Here is a 20,000-nt window from a genome sequence, read left to right as displayed (position 1 = left end):
GAATCTCAAACAAACCATACAAATGCAGAACATCAAACATAAACACTGAAATCAAGCTCCTCAATCAGGCCTGGATATTTAGTAGCCTGCAAGCGATATATCCAAAGGCCTGTAAGGTGGAAGGGTCACCGTTGTGATGCTCCATAGTGCCTCTGTAGATTGGAATGTCCTATGTGTGAAGTCTTTTATGTACAAAGTAATTCTTATAAGCTATAGCAGAGACGGTTGAAAAAGGTATTTAAGGATCTTTGGCTATAGTCTATTGATTGGAATGTCACATGTGTGAAGTACTTTGTTTACAAAGTAATTTATGCAAAGTAATTGATATATATCTGTGCATTAAAATGTAGGATGAACAAAGCAGCATTTACTGAACAGACTGACTGAACACAAATATGTCATTCACACAGGAAACATCAACTATCCCATGACAAGACACTATGGAACATCACAACAGTGACCCACTTCATTCATAGAACATTTTGATCTACAGTATAAACGTCAAAGTCATGACAAGGTCATAGATTGGAATGTCCAATGTGTGAAGTCTTTTCTGCAGGAAGAACACTGAATTTACTGGACGGACGGGCTGCGCGCGCACACACACACACACACACACACACACACACACACACACACACACACACCCACACACACACACACACACACAATTCATGCAGGAAACATGTATTCCATGACAAGAGGGTCTACTATAGAATTCAGTCAAATTACTCAAGTCTGTTTAATCCTACCGGGGTATCTGTGTACAATGCTTACTTTTTCACTTGATGGAGGTTCACTCAGAGTCTGCACGTTCATTATGAGATCCGTCCTTCAAAAGATCTCTGTCCTTGGGCAAACTTCATACATATATTAACCAACTCCTGATGATCTAGAAGTCAGTACACTGCTTTCTGTAGACGTAGTCTATCAGCTCTCCTCGTGAAGCTTTCTATATAACAGTATTAAATATATACAATTGAAAAGCATGTAAGCATTGCCTTCATTTTAAGACTACTACAACCCGTTCGATATGCCTCTTAATTACTGGTGTGCTCCAGACATTGATTTGCGCAGCCATTGAAAGGCAGCATAAATGGAAATGTCACACAACAATAGGACGGCATTGCGTAACACCGCATTCAGTTAAGATGCTGCTCGAGCTCTCCGAGTCGCAGTATGCACAAAACCTCATTTACTGTATGTGGAGGTCTTCTCCACGGATCCACTCTTTTGTGTGAGTGGAATTCCCTGATAAACCAATTAGGGAGTCTTCCCATTGTGTATGCAGCTAGCATATTGTCCCATAGGAGAGACAGGAGAAGAACAGGTCCCAGATCAGATGTAGCAGAGCTGTGATATAACTCACACTGGCCTATATCAAAGGACACTGAACTAAGAGTTAAGAAGACGCGGGGATTGGTTAAAAAGGGAATTATATCATGCTGCAAGCCATATATTTCAATTTATTTATAGCACTTTTTTGTGGTATAGTTTTTATAAAGGTGACTGAAAAGTGAAAAGTTCAAATGGATTTTGATTTGTTTATATATATATATACTGTATATATATATATATATATATATATAATACCATATGGTGCCACTGATGAAAATCACAATTCCAAATAGATATGGACCAAGTTCAATGACCGTACCTGCTATCTCCTGAATTATTCATGTTAATTTGATAGTTCTTCACAAGAACTGAACACATTTGCACTGCAGCCTGGGGAGCGCCACCAGGCCGGGCCCAGGAGGCTTCTGTTGGAGTGGCCACGGCAGGCCAAAGACTCCCCTGCGGAAGGCGGAAACCTCGGGCTGAACTCGCCCACCGCACGGGCCGCATGCTTCTGGTGCTGCCAGGCCCATAGGATCTCTGCACTGACAGATGGGCCAAGTCTCTGCGTGAACTTATCACTGCTGCCACAGTCTCCCCCCCCCCCCCTTGTCTGCTTTTGGTCGGCTGTTTTGTTTATTTGTCAGTTTTTGTATTGGCTTTTTGTTGTTGTTGTTGTTGTTGTTCTTGCCTCAGTTGTTTTGACATTTTTGATTCATAGGAATTGGATTTTTTCATATTAAAAATGTGGAATCTCAATGGAATACACTTCCGATAGAGCTCTGTCTTTTATTAAAGGGTCGAAATGAGGAGTTTTTACTTGAATTTAATTGATGAAGGACAAAGATTGCTTTGCTCAATTCACTCATTAATTCATTCATTAATTTTATCAATCAATCAAGCAAGCAAGCAAGCAATCGATCAAGAAATCAATCAATCAAAAAACAATCAATCAATGAATCAATCAATCAGTTGAACTCACTGAACCTTAGCAATCTGTAGCATAACAGTCTTATACTGTGCTGATTTGAAAACACATACTTTTGTTGCATTAGTGTCATTATAACAAATGAATTAATCTTCAAAAATGTCTCCACTGAGCTGTTTTGGCTTCAAGATATCTCTTCAAAGTATGGGCTACTAAACTTCCGAGTGTGAATTACTCCCAAACCCGCCTGACTGAGTGGCACCTCACAGGGACAATAGCTGCCCCATTTCTCTACACGCAAATGGCTAATTCCATTAGTGTTCAGGGAATTGCTAACTCATTATGGGCAACAGTAACAAGATTAACTTTGAAGAAAACAGACCTTAAGCCATTCTTATTCAAGAAGACACTGACACACACAAAAAAAGCCTCTGATTGAAATGGCTTACAACTTCCACTAATTACATATTAGGTCTCCGAAGAATGGCTTGATCGCCCGATAAATTATGAAACATCCCCATGAGAATTATGGGTGAACGTTTCCTTTGAGACAGAGGAGAGCAGCCTACTTAATCAACAGCTAAATCAGGAATTCCATAAGACACCATAGCAACACTTAAGCAATGTTTTCATTAAATGAATGCTCCCTCTCCATCCAATTAGCACAAGGTTTTGAGATACCAGGAGTCCAGGAAATAAAAAAAATGATCCTTATATATGGAAGTTGAGCAAACTACAAGTTTATAAGCTAGTACTAGGCTATTACCAATTAATGCACTATACAGAGATTTTGTAAATTAAATATATCTCAATACAGCTAAATGAAAATGCCCATCTCTGTCATTCAAGTATATATTGAATATATAGGGCAAAAGATAGGAAGATCCTACATCTTGTTAAACATGTTTTTCTTTCTACACATTTTCATAAACAACAAATTACTGCACAGCACGTTGGCATCTACACTGTCAGATGCACACTACAGACCACAAGTTAAAGCATTAATGATGATGGTGTTTCAATAAATTTAGCTGAACCGCACACAAACTATTAGACCTAACACATTAAGAAATAAATAAATAAATAAACAAATGGATAAATAAATAAGGATCAAAGGATAAAAGGATAAAATATACCCCTGTCACTATCCAATGACACGACCATATCAGTTTTTTTTTTTTTTTTGAAAGCATAGCCTATTTATGCTGTTAGTGCTCAACTTCAGATATGGCTGAAAAGATAAACATCTTTTGAGGATCATTTATTCAAAGAGAGAGAGAGAGAGAGATTCACTGCCTTGTGAGGTTTGCTAGTCTGATTTGGGCAACATCTTTCATGATCAAATGTAAATAAGGACATCTGTGGTAGAAAACGGCTTCCAGTTCAGAATAAATTTAGAACTTGAATCTGGCGCTATCTTGTTCCTTAGTACTACAAAGACCTCAACCTGTACCAGACCTGAAAATGCTTTATAGTATACAGTATGCAGTATTAGCATGACAAAATGTCATTACAAACACACTGACAAATAACAATGTTTTAAGATGCAATTTTGGAAAAACTGTTTGCTTTAAAAACATTATTTATCCAGACTGTTTTCCAAAGTCCTTTTTTAAATATAAAGTTGCTATCTTTGCTGAAATACTTTAACATAAAATGTTCCCCTTTTTATGCGGACAGATTGCACAATCTGGCAACCGGAGGCTGAGGGTGTAGCTTTAAGCGGGCAGGCACCTGGATGGCTCGCCCGGCTGAGTTGTTTTCAAACTGCCTGCAGGTGCACCCCACGGTTGGCATCACACATGCCAATCCCCGCCGTTTCTCCATTGCAGGAGAGGCGCCACCAGGCATGCCACAGTGTTTGTTCCACTTTGCTCGACATCCCCAACTTAGCTTTACGGTAGCTTTCTCTGGATACTCCTGATAAAGCCGTATCATGAGAGGTGCAGACTGCTGCTATGTATGCATGACTCACTACAAACATATTGATAAAACCTGGAATCAAAGAAGGTGTCAAAGGAATGCTTCAAAAGAGCAAAACATTATTAAAGTTTACAGTCTGAAGTTGTTAGCTGTTAGTTAATTCAGAACAATTCTTCAGAACAATTTAGCTACCATCAACACCCCCTCAGTTGTGCCTGTTCCACAAAGATGAAAGCACATGCAGTATTGTCGGGTCAGGTGACGTCTACCCTTTACAGCACAATCTGGTCTAAATTAACCAATCAGAATACATCTCAGCCCTAATTCCTCTAGTCTGAACACAGTGACACACAACACATACTTCAATGTAGCAGGGAGATTTCGAAGTGCCGTGTAGAATATCCACCTTTCTTATATCTCAATAGCACATTTATTTTCCTGCTGTAAGTATTTCCTAAGGCCACAGCAATTACCATCAGGTATGGCTCAGTAATACTATGAGTCCACAACCTACCACCCACCTCTGGAAAGTATTGATCCTTTGAATGTGAGGTAGAGACAGAGAGAGAGAGAGAGAGAGAGAGAGAGAGAGAGAGAGAGAGAGATAGAGAAGCACAGCTAAGCCTCTGCTGAAACAAAGCTTCAGGCCCCAAACACCTATGAGATTAAATGAAAATACAAACCAATAAAATAAAGATGGAGGGAGATGAAAAAAAGATGAAAAACAAGAAACATCCCAGCAAGACTGCCATTACATTACATCAGCTATGTCACTCATTACAGTTAAAATGCCTTTCATCCATTTTGTATCGAGGTAGCTAGAGCTCATTCCAGTCTTCCAAAGCATCTGAGTACAAAGGCGTAGTATTAAACCATGCATACCACAAAAGAGCTCTGTCTTATTTCACATAGACCAACATAAGCAGACTCCCTCTCCACTGCTGCCTCGCCTTCCCCCTGGTATGGGGTGCTATATGGAGAAAACACCCTTCTTACTGTATGCTTCCAACACTTTCATGAAACAAAAGGTAGTTTATATGCAGTTCTTTTCGCGAGCTTGTTCCAGAGGTGGAATGACTGCTGGGCTCTGATTTATGACCAGAGCAGGTAAGTCGAAACGCACTCCCTGTGTTAGATTACAGTGCTGCCAGGGACACGAGAGGGGAGGGAGGGAGAGGTGTTTTTTTTGGCGGAGTCCTCCTGGGGGACGGCGAGCGCAAGAGTGCCTGTCTCCTGCAGCGCGGAGAGAGCGGGAGATACAGTCAAGACAGGAGCGGCGGAAGGGAGATTATCGACGCTAAATGAACCTGGACACGGAGCTCAGTGTTCCTCGGAACAAGGGCTTTGACGTGCCGTCTGAGATGTTCCTTCTGCGCAGAGTGGAGAGATTCAGGAATATATATATATATATATATTTTTTTTTTTTACCTCGAGAGCTGTTATTTCAAATCAGTTGCCGTACCTGACGTCATTTGTCACTCTGTCACATTAGTGTCACGGTCTGTAATCTCTACACTGTTTTAGTGGCGCCTTCCCAAGTATTCCTCTGAATGAAGGCGCTGCCATGCAGTCTGAGATGTTACTACTGCACAGAGCAGAGATTCAATAAGATTTGATTTATAAAGGTTTCATTGCAATACTGTTGCCATACCTGAGATATTTTTTCACCTTGCATCTGTGTCACAGCCTGAACTTTATGTTTGGTTTTATTGGTCCCATCCCTTAAATAACATGTTACGATGATACACAGATGAAAGTTAGTATATGCTGCGTACGAACTGAAGAAATCAATACATTCCAGTGAGCTGGTTATTCCTCTTCCATTTCTGCCCCGGCAATCTATTCGACACAAGCAGTTATAATTGACTAAATGTTGTTTGCTTCCTTGGGGGAGAAGACAAATGGTACCACCGCAAATAGCAACCCACATTTCTCAGTCCCGAACCCTTTTTTTTCCCTTTTCATACAGAACTAAACTAAAATCTCTGAGTCACATCACGAAAGACAAATGGCTGATATTTGAAAATGAAACACAGAGAGAAAAAAAAAACATCTTAGGCACATGAAGCAGTGAGGCTGAACACGGACACTACATCAGTCTAGCGCGCGTTAGCCACTGCCTGGCCCCTGCGCTAGAGGCACTGCATCTCCGCGATGGATTGATTGTGATAGATTGCGCTGCTTCGTAGCTACTTAACGGCCTGGGAGGCACCCGGAGAAGGCGAGATCTCCGTAGAGAAATTAATGCCGGGCATATATAACACAATCGTGTCCTGCCTAACCCAATTCATTTAACAAATGAGCATTATGTTAATGCAATCTGGGAGGTAATTTATAATTAGTTGGTGTGGGGATAGGAAGGAAGGCAGATTGGCAGTCCTACAGTAGTACACAGGATACTAGCCTTAGCAGACTGGTCAGGTGGGTCACGCCAGGTTTAAATACATGTTATATTTCAAACCTGGATAGAGTTGCCCTGAGAGTCTCTGATTAATTCCAATTTACAAAATGCACAGGGTCCAATTCAAGAGATTATGCCTTTGTTCTATTCACTGGGATAAGGTCAAACAAACACCTGCTGAAAAACAACCAGGTTGCTAATGATGGCTTGACCAGCCTGGTGGAAGACCAGCTATGTTTTCAAATGATTTTTGAAGGTTTAGCTGGTTTGAGCAGCGTATGATTGGTCATTCCAACTGGTTCTGCTGGTTCAACTTAGCCACTTTTGTTGGTCATGACCAGCCTAAGAAGAATGGCACACCAGCTTCACAAGCTTAATAAGATGGTCATACCAGCATGACCAGCCTAAGAAGATGGTCATACCAGCACAACCAGCCTAAGAAGATGGGCACACCAGCCTAAGAAGATGGTCATACCAGCATGACCAGCCTAATAAGATGGTCATACCAGCACCACAAGCCTAAGAAGATGGTCATACCAGCACCACAAGCCTAATAAGATGGTCATACCAGCAAGACCAGACAAATAAGTTGGGCACACCAGCATGGCCAGCTGGTGGACCAACCAGCTAAACCATCATACGCTGGTATGAGACCATCTAAGACCATCTTAGACCAGATAAAAGCAGCTACCAGCATAATATGATTTTGAGCTGATGTTTTTTTCAGCAGGGGTATAAGACTTAATACAATAGAGACCCCTATTGGTACAGTACTACATGTGATGTCAATTGTGACTCGCAAACACAACACACTGAGAACGACACACAGCACACAGCACACACACGCACGCACGCACGCACGCACGCACACACACGAGCTTGCACACACAAACACAGAGCCACTACTGCCACCCCACAACGTGTTGCCAATGAAGCCAATCAATCCACTTTTAAAAACGCCCCCTCAGGCTCAGCGTCGGTAGTAGACTGACTATGTAGCAAATCTTCTCAATACCACAAATCTCCCATTATATAATAAATCCACTTCACACCGGACTCACTTGGTCAGTTTAACAGAGAAGAAAATATGTCCCTTGTACCGACTGGACGAAAACGGACACTTCACTCTTTACGACCACCGATTCTGACTGGACTGAGGTAATGACAGGAAACATTATGTCTATACTGAGACGTAAGAAAACAACTTTTTCACTTTTGTGAAGCATGTTTATCACGTTTAGCAAAACTGATTCTACTCTCTCACATTTCACTTTGAAATGCACACTGTCGTTATCGTGCAATCTGGGCTATAACGAGAATTACTGAAGCATCTTGACAGAATGCTCGTACAAAGCAAGCTCTCACCCATACCATCAATAATTTATTCTAGTTCGGAATTTTGCTTTCTACTCTTCAACTGGAAAACAAACGTCCGTCGTCCTGAGTATTCGCCCGAAGAGCCATCAAATATGCTGTAGCCTACTGTGACTAAATACCATCAGTAGCCTAAAACACTGATTGTCAGTGGAGTGGAGGCGATGCCGAAAATAATTTTACAGGACTGTGATATCACCGACCATCAAGTTCCAGAAAGGACTAAGCTAGAATAAAACTGAACGGAATTAATAAAAAGTAGAAAAGTAAATCACTAGCCATGATATCAGTATAACTTAATGCATTTCACGATTGGGCTTTGTTGAGTGGACTATTCGCAACCATGGAATGTGACAGCAACACTTTTGCATGCATGTGCGCGCGTGTGCGTGAGTCTGTATGTGTTTTAAACAGGTGCAGTCGTAGTAACTGGCTTCTGTGTTTGGTCAAAAGCGCCATCAACAAATCTGACACATTTGTCACGATGTGACATCTCTGTCAAAGACGTAGCTATTAATCTCCGCTTCCTACCTTGAAATCCAAAGAGGAAGAAGAATCCCGCGATCCAGATGGTGTGTATCCAGAGGCTATTCATGGTTCCTCTTCTGGGGTATTAAACCGTCCTCCTCCAAGATGTGTCCTTACTTCTCCTGCAATTACGCCGCCGACTAGAAGGACTGTCCTCTTGTCAATCCCTCTCTCTACTTCTCTCTCTCTCTAACCCTTTCTCAACAACTCTTCTTTACGACGAGAGACACGATGCTCTGAGGGTTGTTAAGCTGTGAGGCTACTCTGTCCCGATGCAGCAACACACTATCCAACTCTAGGCTGAAGTGGCACAGACAAGCGTGTACTCTGTAACCATGGGCTTGGTCCTTTACTGCCACCTAACGTTAAAAGCGTCAAAGACCAATTTAGTGCACTAATCAGGTGTTACATTGTATTCACGCATCACGTGTTTATCTGCTCACATCTAAACTAAACAAACAAACAAACAAAAATCTGTGTGTCAACACTTGGCATGTGGTGTGTTGTCTACTCTTGCGTCGATTTGGAATAGCCTCCAGCAACGGACCGTTTCAATTTAGGCTATACGTGTGGAGTGAACGTCAGTATGAATGCAGCTAAATAATGACGAAATAGTTGGAGAGTGTCTACGTGTAATATATACTTCCACATATTTGACATTCAGAGGGAACTGCACCCCGCCCCCCCCCACACACACACACACACACACACACCACCCCCCAGATCTCAGCACATCCAAATATAATCTTACTGTAAACCCCACATTGTCAAAACATTCTCCTAGAAATAGCTGAACTTTTTGGACCCTATGGACACTCCCAACCTTGTGTGGTCAGTTTATGGTTAGTGCTATTGTTTCCCTCACATACTTGCCTTTAAGTCCTTGCTCTTCTTAGCTGGTCTGTAAAACTCAATATCGACATCATCTAAGCTAGACATATTGCCTTAGAGACATGTATCTCTATGCCAGTCTACTGCAGAGATCTACCTCTGTCTTTACCTTTCTCCAGCTGTCAAATTTCTTATTCACTTTATTCATTCACAGCGGTCTTCAGCATCCAGGCTCAGAAGTCAGTTGAAGGGTCCGCCGATCATGCTATTGCCGATTGTGCCGTCCCCATTCACTGTCCATCAAGCAACACATCATCTTGAAAAGTCCCTCAACTGGCCTTAAGAGTCTGTCGTCATCTTCCCCTGCACAGTCTTTCTGGTCATCTTCATCCTCGTCAACCCATTGGGTATGTCACATCCTCCTGGTTCTTTTCCTCATGATTCTTCTGCTTTAGGTGGAACCTTGGGTCTTTGCACTCAAACTCTGGATCTCGCTCTGGCTTTATTTTGTCAACATTTTGGCTCTACCTTCTCAAAATCGATATCCACAGTCTGGCTGACACATACGCGCACACACACACACACACGCTCGCACACACACACACACACACACACACACACACACACACACACACACACACACACACACACACACACACACACACACACACACACACACACACACACACATACACACACACACACACACACACACACACACACACACACACACACACACACACACACACACACAGAGACAGAGAGAGAAAGAGAGAGAGAGAGAGAGAGACACTGACTCACTCACTTCCATCTTTCCATTGTTTTCTAAGCTGAATTTCATTTGTTTGTTTACCTCTACATTTTGTCCACTGATGCATTATTCAGCTTTCAGTCTTTTTATTGATCACTACACTGGATTATTATAGAAGCAGTAAAACCCATGAAGCATTGTCACCATTAAATATGGTTTTAGCTGTAGCAACAGTCGTGGCAGAGACAATAAGGAGTGCTATCATATATCACAAACACTCTTAAATGCAATTGAAAAGTGGTTTGTTCCAATGAAGGTCCGGACTCACGATTATGGATTGGGCTATTGATCTAGGAATCAGCACATCTTAGCACACATGGATTTCCTTCCTGGAGATTCTCAATCGCGAGGGCAGATGGACTCTAGGGGTGTAGTATATTTACCTGGTTTAACCTATCTGTTTCTTTACAGATCAGTGCCTTTGATGGAGAAAGGATGTGCTCAGATGGCTTTTTGGTAATCCGTAGTGGACCCTTGAATGGCCACCGCCTCTGAAGTATCTTAGAAAGCCCCAAATGGCTACTATTTCTGGAGGACAGTGAAGGGCCCTCTGACCACTGCATCACCGTGGCTATCGCTGTCCATGGTGCTGAAGTTATTGCTGGTGCTGTGACACACACAGCTCTAGACTCACGGTTTAGCATCCCGCAGTGCTTATACCTAATGCCGCATTGAATCCTTGGTGTGAATAAGTTAGACTTATAGACACATCAGGAGTCTTTCATTTTCTCTCTTTAGTGGATGCAGGATGCCTGTGTGATCAATGATAATCATAGTGTGAATATGAATCACATTTTAATTAAGTTCCCATTGTGTGAGATAGTCTAAAGCTTTTTTATTGTGTGCTTTAATATACTGTATCTATGAGTTGTAATTCTGTCTCTGAGTGTGACACACCTCTTCCTTGGCAAAGGACTGCATATTCAAATGTGTGAAGATTTCTGAGGTATTTCTGCATCAGACTAATGAGACTGTTTATATTATCCTGGCTCATGATTTATTTGGTTTTGAAATGCGTTTTCACTCTGTTGCCATGATAACCGTGCTTATCAAATAAACCATTAGAACGAAAATATGCATCTTCCATATAAACATCATGAATGACGATGAATAAACTACTGGGGCCTTAGGTCACGCGCCGTCATTAAGATTCTGATGTAGTGTTTGACCCCTTTCTACAAATAATGCCCGGTGTGTTTATCGCATTACTGTCTTAATTGCTTTAGTAAACAGCAGAAGTCAGTGCTACAACAAAGTTTTGAAATCGTGTCAAAGCTCCCTCTACAAATCAACTCCATAAAATCAGTGAATAGCACTCGATGTAGTTATGCTCTGTATCCTCTTGAGGAGAGGGGAAAAGGTAGATTTGCATAATGGATATTGTTGAAATGATCTTACAATGATGAAATGATTAGCTTTAGAGAAAAAAATGTCGACCAAAATCAAAGAAATGCTTCATTCAGTAACTCCATAGATTTAAAGGGCCTTGGCGTATCCAATTATTTGTTAACCTTTTTCTCTTTTTGATGGACCAGAGTCCCTGAAGTGTGGAAGCAGGTGCAGGTGTTCCTTCCCCCAGAAGGTGCTGACCTCCAAAAAAGAGGCTCCATGAGGCTGTTCACACTCTTAGCACAGAAGGGTCCTGTTTTGTGTCCCTGTAAGTCTGATCCAGATATTGTTATGTCATGGATGTATGGATGTCTACGTGGTCACTGTGGTCATATGCAATGTATTATCTCATGGCTCTTAAGTTTCAAGGTTTTATCATTTTATAATTGTATAATGTTCAATTACTTCATGTGTTTGACTTGAAATGGTAATGTGAATGCCATAATATTTCTATATTTCTTGGGAGTCACAATGAAAGTTAACATGTTTTAACCCAACAAAAGACATAAGCAACAATGGGAGTCTTTGGCATAGGCCCCGTCCTTGGTCCAGGTCACTGAGTGTGCAGGCCCTTACAGATCCTGCCGGAATGAGGTGGCTGGACAAGGCCAAACTGGTGGTGGTTAAAGAGGGAGGGTGCGGGAACATTGAAAAATCGGCACCTGAAAGCAGCGCACAGGTGCAAAGTCATGTCATGATAAAGACTGATGCCGACTGATGATTGGTCGAAAGTAGTGAATAGATGATGAGTCATCCTGGCAGAACGTAATGCTTACACTTCCATTTCTGATGTCCCACTGTGTTCTCATGCTTTGATTGCCATTGTGTTCATATGAAAACGGGGCATATTTTAACAAGGCCACTTATTCCGATGCTGGCATTGATTTTCACTTTAAAATCCAAATGAAAACTGGCTTGGTATTTTGATTTTATCCTATTCTATTCCTCATACATTTGTTCGGTCTGAAGATTGTTATTCCCCATTTCAACATCACCTCAATTCTGGGTAAATAGCAGGTTCTGCAAGTTCAAAACACTGGCTGAAAACCAAATCTCCTCTCTCAGTTCTGACTCAGATGAGTAGCCCTAGCAAGCCTAGTGGGCATGATCAATGCAAAGTATATTGTGTGTTTATTTCAATCCTACAATCAATGTCATCAGTGAAGCATGTTATTTTAATCTGTTGTTTTTATATTTTGGTTGAACATGGGATGTCAAAAGTGCAAATCTAAATATTGATGATATGCCACTTTTGGTTTTAAAAAGAGCCTTTGATTTCAGTTGCAGGTGCCAGTGGTGTGTGTTTTGTATTCACACTGATGTGGTATGCGAACACATACAAGGTCACCAGCACAGCCTGAAATAATCTAAGAGAAAGCCCAAAGCCATGAATCCATTAAGTCATGTTTCCCTGGGTATTGTGATCAAATCTGCTAAGCCTAGCTCAATCTTTGCAAATAGATGAAACGTAAATTCGAACCTACAGTGCAAGAATAAGGCAAAGGAATGCAGTTAATCCTTCCAATGAGGTGCTCTGAGTTTTACCTATTTATATATTTATTTGTTTTCTCCGTCAGCAGTTTCTGACACGGCAAACAATTGAATTTTATGCTTCGTAAGTGACCTCAAAATGATTTATATTCTCCTGCTCCAAACTCATGCCCAGCTCTCCATTACATTTTTTTCCTTTTTCTTTCTTCTCTCATTCTTTCTCTCTATCCTCTCTTTTCTTTTTTTTCAGCTGGCAGTTGCCAGAGTTCATTTGAACAGGACAGCAGTTGGGATGACATGAAAATTGTTCATTTGCATCTCTGAAAGTTCTAAAAGACCAAAGGCCAACATGACTATGTTCTTTCTCAGAGAAGAAAACAGCATTTCTATCAGATGTCCCTTCAAAAGCATATAGAGTTAAAAGTGTTGACAATAGATAGATAGTAAATGTTCTTTCGTGGATTTTAACCTTGTGTGTTACTTTGGTATCTATTCGCACATCTAAAGCATATAAAGGATCCTACCTTGAGCATAGAGTTTTGACAGCTTCTAACCAGTTTCCACAGTTTTCACAGTCTGTACCTAGCACATTAGATTTTTTTTTTTCTTAAAAGTTGTTTTGTTGGAAGAGTGACCTTTGGACTGGCCAAGCTGACTGGCTCTACAGTAAAATGCCAGATATCCCAAAATGGGTTGTCAAAATAACCCACGACAGAAGTGTTCTTGCCAGCTCCTCCTGCACACTCTCACTCTCCTCAAATATGAGTGTGACACATCTGTAGCAACTGCATCCTTGCCGACACTCTCAATTAATGCTTGTCAGCTCTCCATTTTAACAGAATCTGTGCTCAAAGGAACCCATTTTTCTTTGTCACGGACAGGGAGCAGAAGGCATCAAAGTTGCCTCTGATCAGACTAAGTCTGTTCCAAAGATGCATTCCCCCAGAGGTGATAGATAAGAAAATGCTTGCATGCTTTCTCAAGGGGCTCATTTTTTCTAGGTTCAAGGCATTGTTGTTGAGAGAATGCCAAAACAGTGTCTGTGGGTCATGCAGTATGTAATATTTTTCTTGTTCACTCTGTCAAAGGTTTGGTTGAAGAAGTGTGTCAGATCCAGTCTTTCAGAGCGATGGTGACTATACAACCTCAAGCTGAGATGAGTTGTTCCCTATGAAGGTGTGACTTGACAGATAGGTTAAGCAGAATAAGTGCTTAGAGTGAACATGTGAATTAAGATAAACATCACAGAATTATAACAAACAAACCCTCTGATTCCTGAAATGCCATTGTTATGGGAGACATTAACGCTTTGAAAAATGTTCTCTGTCTGAAAAGAAAGAGGAAAACTTCCTCTAGCCAGGATGTAATGGCTTCCCAGGTGCCAGGGTTAAGGTTGTAAATAAACAAAGTGTTTGGCTGACACTACTTCTCTAATCGATACATGTTGGCTTTAGTGCTGCGCAGAACGCATCTGTGTTTTTTACCAAAAAAGACCCTTTTCTGCTTTGGACCATCTCTCCTAAAATAGCAACTCTGGCAAAGGAATAAAAACATCTCAAAAACTCTCGAGTTCTCTTATCAGTGTCTAAAAGTTTCAACATAGTTAAGGAAAACAAAGAAGAGAAGGGCTCCATCGCTGGTAGTTTTTTTTCACCTCTGCATAGTACCCCAACAGAAGGCATTAGGCTGCTTGTCACGTGATGGCGATGAGCAATGTTAGCATCACTTCTAATCACTCACTTCCAACAGCTCTCTGACTGCTTTGAAGTCTTGCAAGAGGCGTGCTGGAGGCACATCCGGAGAATACTCCAGGTACCATCTGATCTACTCCAGTGGTCCCCAGGGCCTCTTGGAGTGAGCTTTGGGGAATCTGAGCATGCATCTCAGTTGAAGGAGTTGTATGACTGACACTCAGTAAATGATTGACATTTCAGCAAAGTACATTCTCAAGGATGCAGACTTTCATGCTAAGTACGGACCAATACTTCTGCCTCTTACTTCCATTTTGTCGACACAGGAGGGTAGAGGGTAATGAATTAATCACACGTACAAATATATTTCTCCACACCGCAATTTAAAACTCATGAGCAAATGCTGCATTTGCAGGTGATAAACACAGAGCAGGCATGAACTTAGGAGCAGCGCTAGAACTTCCCAGCTGTCTAAAAGAAACTCAACCACTACATAACAAAACAGTTTATACTGTATTTCAAGAGCCAAATGCTGTTTGAGTGGAAGTGTTGGGTTCTGAACGTCTTTTCACGTGTCCCTGCGCTTCATACCACAATGCCTTTTCCAAGGATGCCAACATCAAAGTGGCATTCTACTGCAGTAGTCATATATTCTGACTTCTGGTTTTAGAGCATGCAGTGAGTTGGGATTTAACGCTCTTATATACAGTACCAACCCAATCACAGCCCTCTGTATTTAACACCCCTCTACACCCACCCTACCCCACCCTGTGGCACTCAGTTAGTCAATTACACAATTATCCTCTTCCCTATGACTTATGCATGTGCTTTTATTGTACTGGTGGTCTAGTCTGCACACCTCCTAATTATGTGGTGGGCAAAAGTTATTTTTTTAATTATGTCAGGCCGCTCATGGTGTATTGAGCCTCTGTTTGTTTGTAGTTAGTCATTGTAAAGTCTTGTTTGTATGTACCAGGTGTCAGTGGGGCCAAATATGAATTTGCACATGAGTGGACCTTGCATATTCCATTCTTCTATTCTTCTAAATGTACCGAGTCTGAATTTGACTTCATAATAAAGCTATCAACTGCTCATAAACATGTTTTCAGTGGACCGTACCAAAAACCAATGGGATTTTTAAACTGTGAAATATGTGTGACAGACATTAGGCATCTGCCCTCAGCTGTGGAGTCCAGCATCCCCAAAACTGCTTTGCCTCATGCCATGTTATGCAATCTCAGTCAGGCCAAGCTGCCTAACAAGCTGTGATTTTACACGGCAACATTTTGTTTTTCGGACTGAACTGTCACATGTATGTTCAGTACACACATTACAATGTGGTTAGCATATTGCAAACATGGGTGAGTGAAAATGAAGAGGTAGTATTTTCAGTGAGTGAACCAGTGCCTGGATGTACTGGAGTGAGCTGGTCTGGTTTAAGGCATTCTGTGTACAAAATTAGAACGATATTTCTGTTTGAATATTAACAAGTCAGTAGAAAGGTGTTCAGAGAGAGACAGAGAGAGAGAGAGAGAGAGAGAGAGAGAGAGAGAGAGAGCAGACCTTGCTAAGACCCACACTGTCCTTAGATATGTCCTTAGAATGTGAAAGAAAGTGAGAAAACATGCTGTATCTAGCGCGTGATCTGCACCTGTTCCAAACTTTAATGGATTCAGCCTGGCAGATTGTGTGCAACACTGCTGACAGACAAACAAACCAAACAACAAACAAGTATGAAAAAAACAAAAAACAAATATGAGTCCAAAGACATTAAAGTTAATAGCAACTTCCCCACAGAGCAGCTGAAAACAGTGGTATTACCCCTGCAAAATGCTCCACAGATATAAGTAGAAGTTAATAGAAAATGGAAATGGACATCATTTTTGAATGCTGAAAAAGGAAGAAAGGAAAGGGGGAGTGGGTGCTATTTCTCCAACCAAAATAACAGTATGACGCCAGAAACCTTTCTTGTAGTACTTCAGGGGCTTTCAATCTAAATGACAGTGTGAAAACGACTGAATGTATTTACAGCCATGTGATTGGCCTAGCAGAACAGAAAGGTTTCAGAGAGGCTTTTACAGCAAAGTCCAAAGATATGGCAGATGGTTTTTTATCTACTCATATCATTAAATGCTAAAGTCTTGGGTTGCTGGAGTTCCCCATAAATGTGCCTTGCTGAGCAACAGCCCCTTTTAGCTTATCTAGAAACAGGCACACTTAAACAAGAAAACAGGATTCTCTCTCTCTCTCTCTCTCTCTCTCTCTCTCTCTCTCTCTCTCTCTCTCTCTCTCACACACACACACACACACACACACACACACACACACACACACACACACACACACACACACACACACTCACTCACTCAAACACCGCTCAGACACACACACATTTACACATGCAAGTATGCATGCAGAGAGAGAGAGAGAGAGGGGGAAAGAGAGAGAAAGAGAGGGAAGGAGAGAGAGGGAGAGAGAGAGGAAGGGAGAGGACCTCACACACAACAGACTCACACAACTCACAAGATAGAATATTAATTACAAACCCTGTTTGAAATGCTTGAATAATGTATGTACTCAAACCGCAGCATATTTTGATGCCATTCTGAGTATGTACTGTCTCGTCAGAGTGAATATACTAAAATGGCTAAACTGCACTCTAACTTATGCATCTCCAGTTAAGTCACAAACACAACAGGGCTGAGATAAATCATGTTTAGCCACAATGGGCTGGATTTGATTAAGCAGTCTGGCCAGCTTTTACATGCCAAAACAAGGTAAACAAGTTCAGCCGCTGAACGAGTTTCAGGAGTTTCAGAGAACTCGCCGATATTGATGCTACCAGTGATTGTGCCGGCAGGCTGACGTTTATGTAGCTAGAATGATACAATCGTTAAACAAAGAGATACTGCGCTTAAAAGATGCTGTCATGCCAAATGTGGGCTGATGCAGGAGGGGAATGCACCAGGACAGGTCATTTATCATCACCAGAACCACGGGGACCTGTTACTTTCCAGGGGTTTACCGTTGGGAGAACACAGCCATTCCAGCCCACTGTTTAGAGCACATATAAGTTGGACTAAAAAACAACTGCTTTTAAGGCAAACCAACCCATTAATACAACAATCAAATGATCAGTAGTACTAATAATACTTACATATATTTGCATATATTTACAGCTTATTTGTGTTTTATGCTGTATTTCCAGAAATGGAGACATCCAGATATTGTATTGGTTCCTTTACATCTGAAATCTGTCAAGCATACTTTCAAAAATACACTTTCATGTACTTAATTTCTTGCAGAAATAACATTCAATGTGTTCCCTTCTCACCAATTTCTTAATTTAATAGTTCTTTCCTCAGTCAAAATTGTCATCATGAATCTTACTAATTAGAGTAATTGGCAAAAAAAAAGAAAAACAAAATACGGACATAAAATGTGTGATGCGGGGTCTATTTACATGAAAGGCAGACCACTGTGTTTTGGACTTTATTTTCTTTATGTAAAACTGTTGTTGCAACAGACAACATGTATAGTGCTCTTGTCGTGTTATGTACTCAGTTTCTGTTGTACGATTATGTAAATGTTTATTATTCAGATGCTTTTGTCCAACATTTTTTGTAACCAGCTGATTTGTTCCTTTACAGTACTTGGCTGGTCTATTTCTAGGCTTTGAAAAATACGGAATGGAAAACAATTTCAGACCCTTACAATAATTACACAAATGTATTTACACATGGGAATGTTAGCCTTGACCTTGGAGTTGCTGTTGCCACACTCAAGCAATTTGGCTCCTGGAGTTCATCCAAATGCGCATCTACATACTAATGTTTCCTTTGACCTGTCATAATGAAGTTTATGTTTCCTTTGACCTGTCATAATGAAGTTTCATCTTAAGCTCCTGCGACTGTGTTCATATTTATCATCATGAAATTATTTTTTCTCTCACTATACGGGGTCAAAAACTTGGACTTCAACCAAACAATGATGTTTGTAGATGCAGCTGTTGCTCAAAATCACAGCAATGATTTTACTGATGCCAAACGCTGAAGAGAACTGCTGTGGTGCTAATTAAAATATCAGCTGTCCAAATATCTGTTTCCTCCCCTCTTTCTGACTTATTAATTCTCATGACTTATTTACCACCCTGTCGTCGGTGGTTCTGTGAATTCTTGGTGTAGTAAAATTCAGAGATCACAAATAGTTGTTGTGCTGCACCACCACACTACACGAGTCTGGCTCACCTATTCAAAAAAGCAGATGTTGACCTCAGAGATCTGAAAACAAAACTCAAGGTTGAGAAATGGCAAATATATTTAAACAAAAAAAACCTTCAAGGCTTTATTTAATAACCCTGTGTACAGGTCAAAAAAAAAAAAAAAAACAAGGACAAAATATTCTTCTGTATTTCTTAGCTCCTCAAGAAAATATCGACAGGATTATTTTTGGCATTGTGTGGGGTCAATCACACAGAGTAGACAACCAAAGAAGAACAAATTATTCACAAATTACTTAAAAAATAACTTTAAAGAACAAAATGAGGCCTTCATATAGGATATCTTGAATTACGTCACATATTTAGACAATGTTGTCCGCAGACTGAGGCATTTTAATGAAGTATTCAACTATGTGCATATACTGTATAGCAATAGCAACATAAACACAAGACATGCATCTCAAGAGCAATCATTAGTTAAGCTGAACATATGAAGGAAAAAAAGTTGTACATGACAATGTTTTATTAATGCTCTGATTCCATCCTTATTTCTTGGGGACCAATTATATCTGGTGTGAAGGACAGTTTTGCATACCAATTTGTGCACCACAGAGTGCAAAAGTCAAAAACGAAAAAAAGCTTGTTGGTTGTTGCCTCAAAATCAGTCACAAATGCATGCCTGCCAAACTCTGGCATACAGTATTGATCCATAAAAAAAGTGAATCTCCTCCCTAGTTCTGTATTTTTTCAGCGATGTGATGAGGGATTTGTGGTGGCATGTTGATGGTATGTAAGCCTTCAATCTCAGAGGGCTGGAGTGTCATTAACTCCTAGAAGCAACCCTGCTGAGGATGCACCGGTGAGACACCACAATTGAGGAGGGTTTTTTTTTCCCCATCGAGGGCTCACATGTTCTTAGGCATCTTTGTCTAATTAGGGAAGGGGAAGGGGAAGGGGAAGGGGAAGGGGAAGGGGAAGAGAGAAAGGGGTCTGGTGTCCCCTGATCTTTGTGGAAGGAATCCAGAGAAGAGTGGCTGGAGGGTAAATCTGCAGAACGCCTCAGTTGCATTCTGCAG

At 41.0% G+C, this 20,000-nt stretch overlaps 1 protein-coding gene and 1 long non-coding RNA gene across 2 annotated transcripts in view; one reads left to right on the top strand and one right to left on the bottom strand.

The window, feature by feature from the left end:
- The window catches only part of lsamp (limbic system associated membrane protein), a 401,092-nt gene extending 392,350 nt beyond the window's left edge, over positions 1 to 8,742 (bottom strand). Inside the window, exon 1 of the mRNA XM_062552904.1 lies at positions 8,496 to 8,742. Coding sequence (XP_062408888.1) covers positions 8,496 to 8,559 — 64 coding nt within the window. The 5' untranslated portion in view covers positions 8,560 to 8,742. The remainder of the gene's footprint in view (positions 1 to 8,495) is intronic.
- On the top strand, positions 7,595 to 11,213 carry LOC134099879 (uncharacterized). Its single transcript, XR_009941185.1, has 3 exons — positions 7,595 to 7,748; positions 9,538 to 9,730; positions 10,546 to 11,213. It is a non-coding gene; the product is annotated as an uncharacterized LOC134099879 (long non-coding RNA).
- The last annotated feature ends 8,787 nt before the right edge of the window (positions 11,214 to 20,000 follow it).

This window comes from Sardina pilchardus, chromosome 13 (assembly GCF_963854185.1).
Source record: "Sardina pilchardus chromosome 13, fSarPil1.1, whole genome shotgun sequence".
Lineage (NCBI taxonomy): Eukaryota > Metazoa > Chordata > Actinopteri > Clupeiformes > Clupeidae > Sardina > Sardina pilchardus.
Note: the sequence above shows the minus strand (reverse complement) of the source record. Positions and strands in the feature narration are given on the sequence as shown.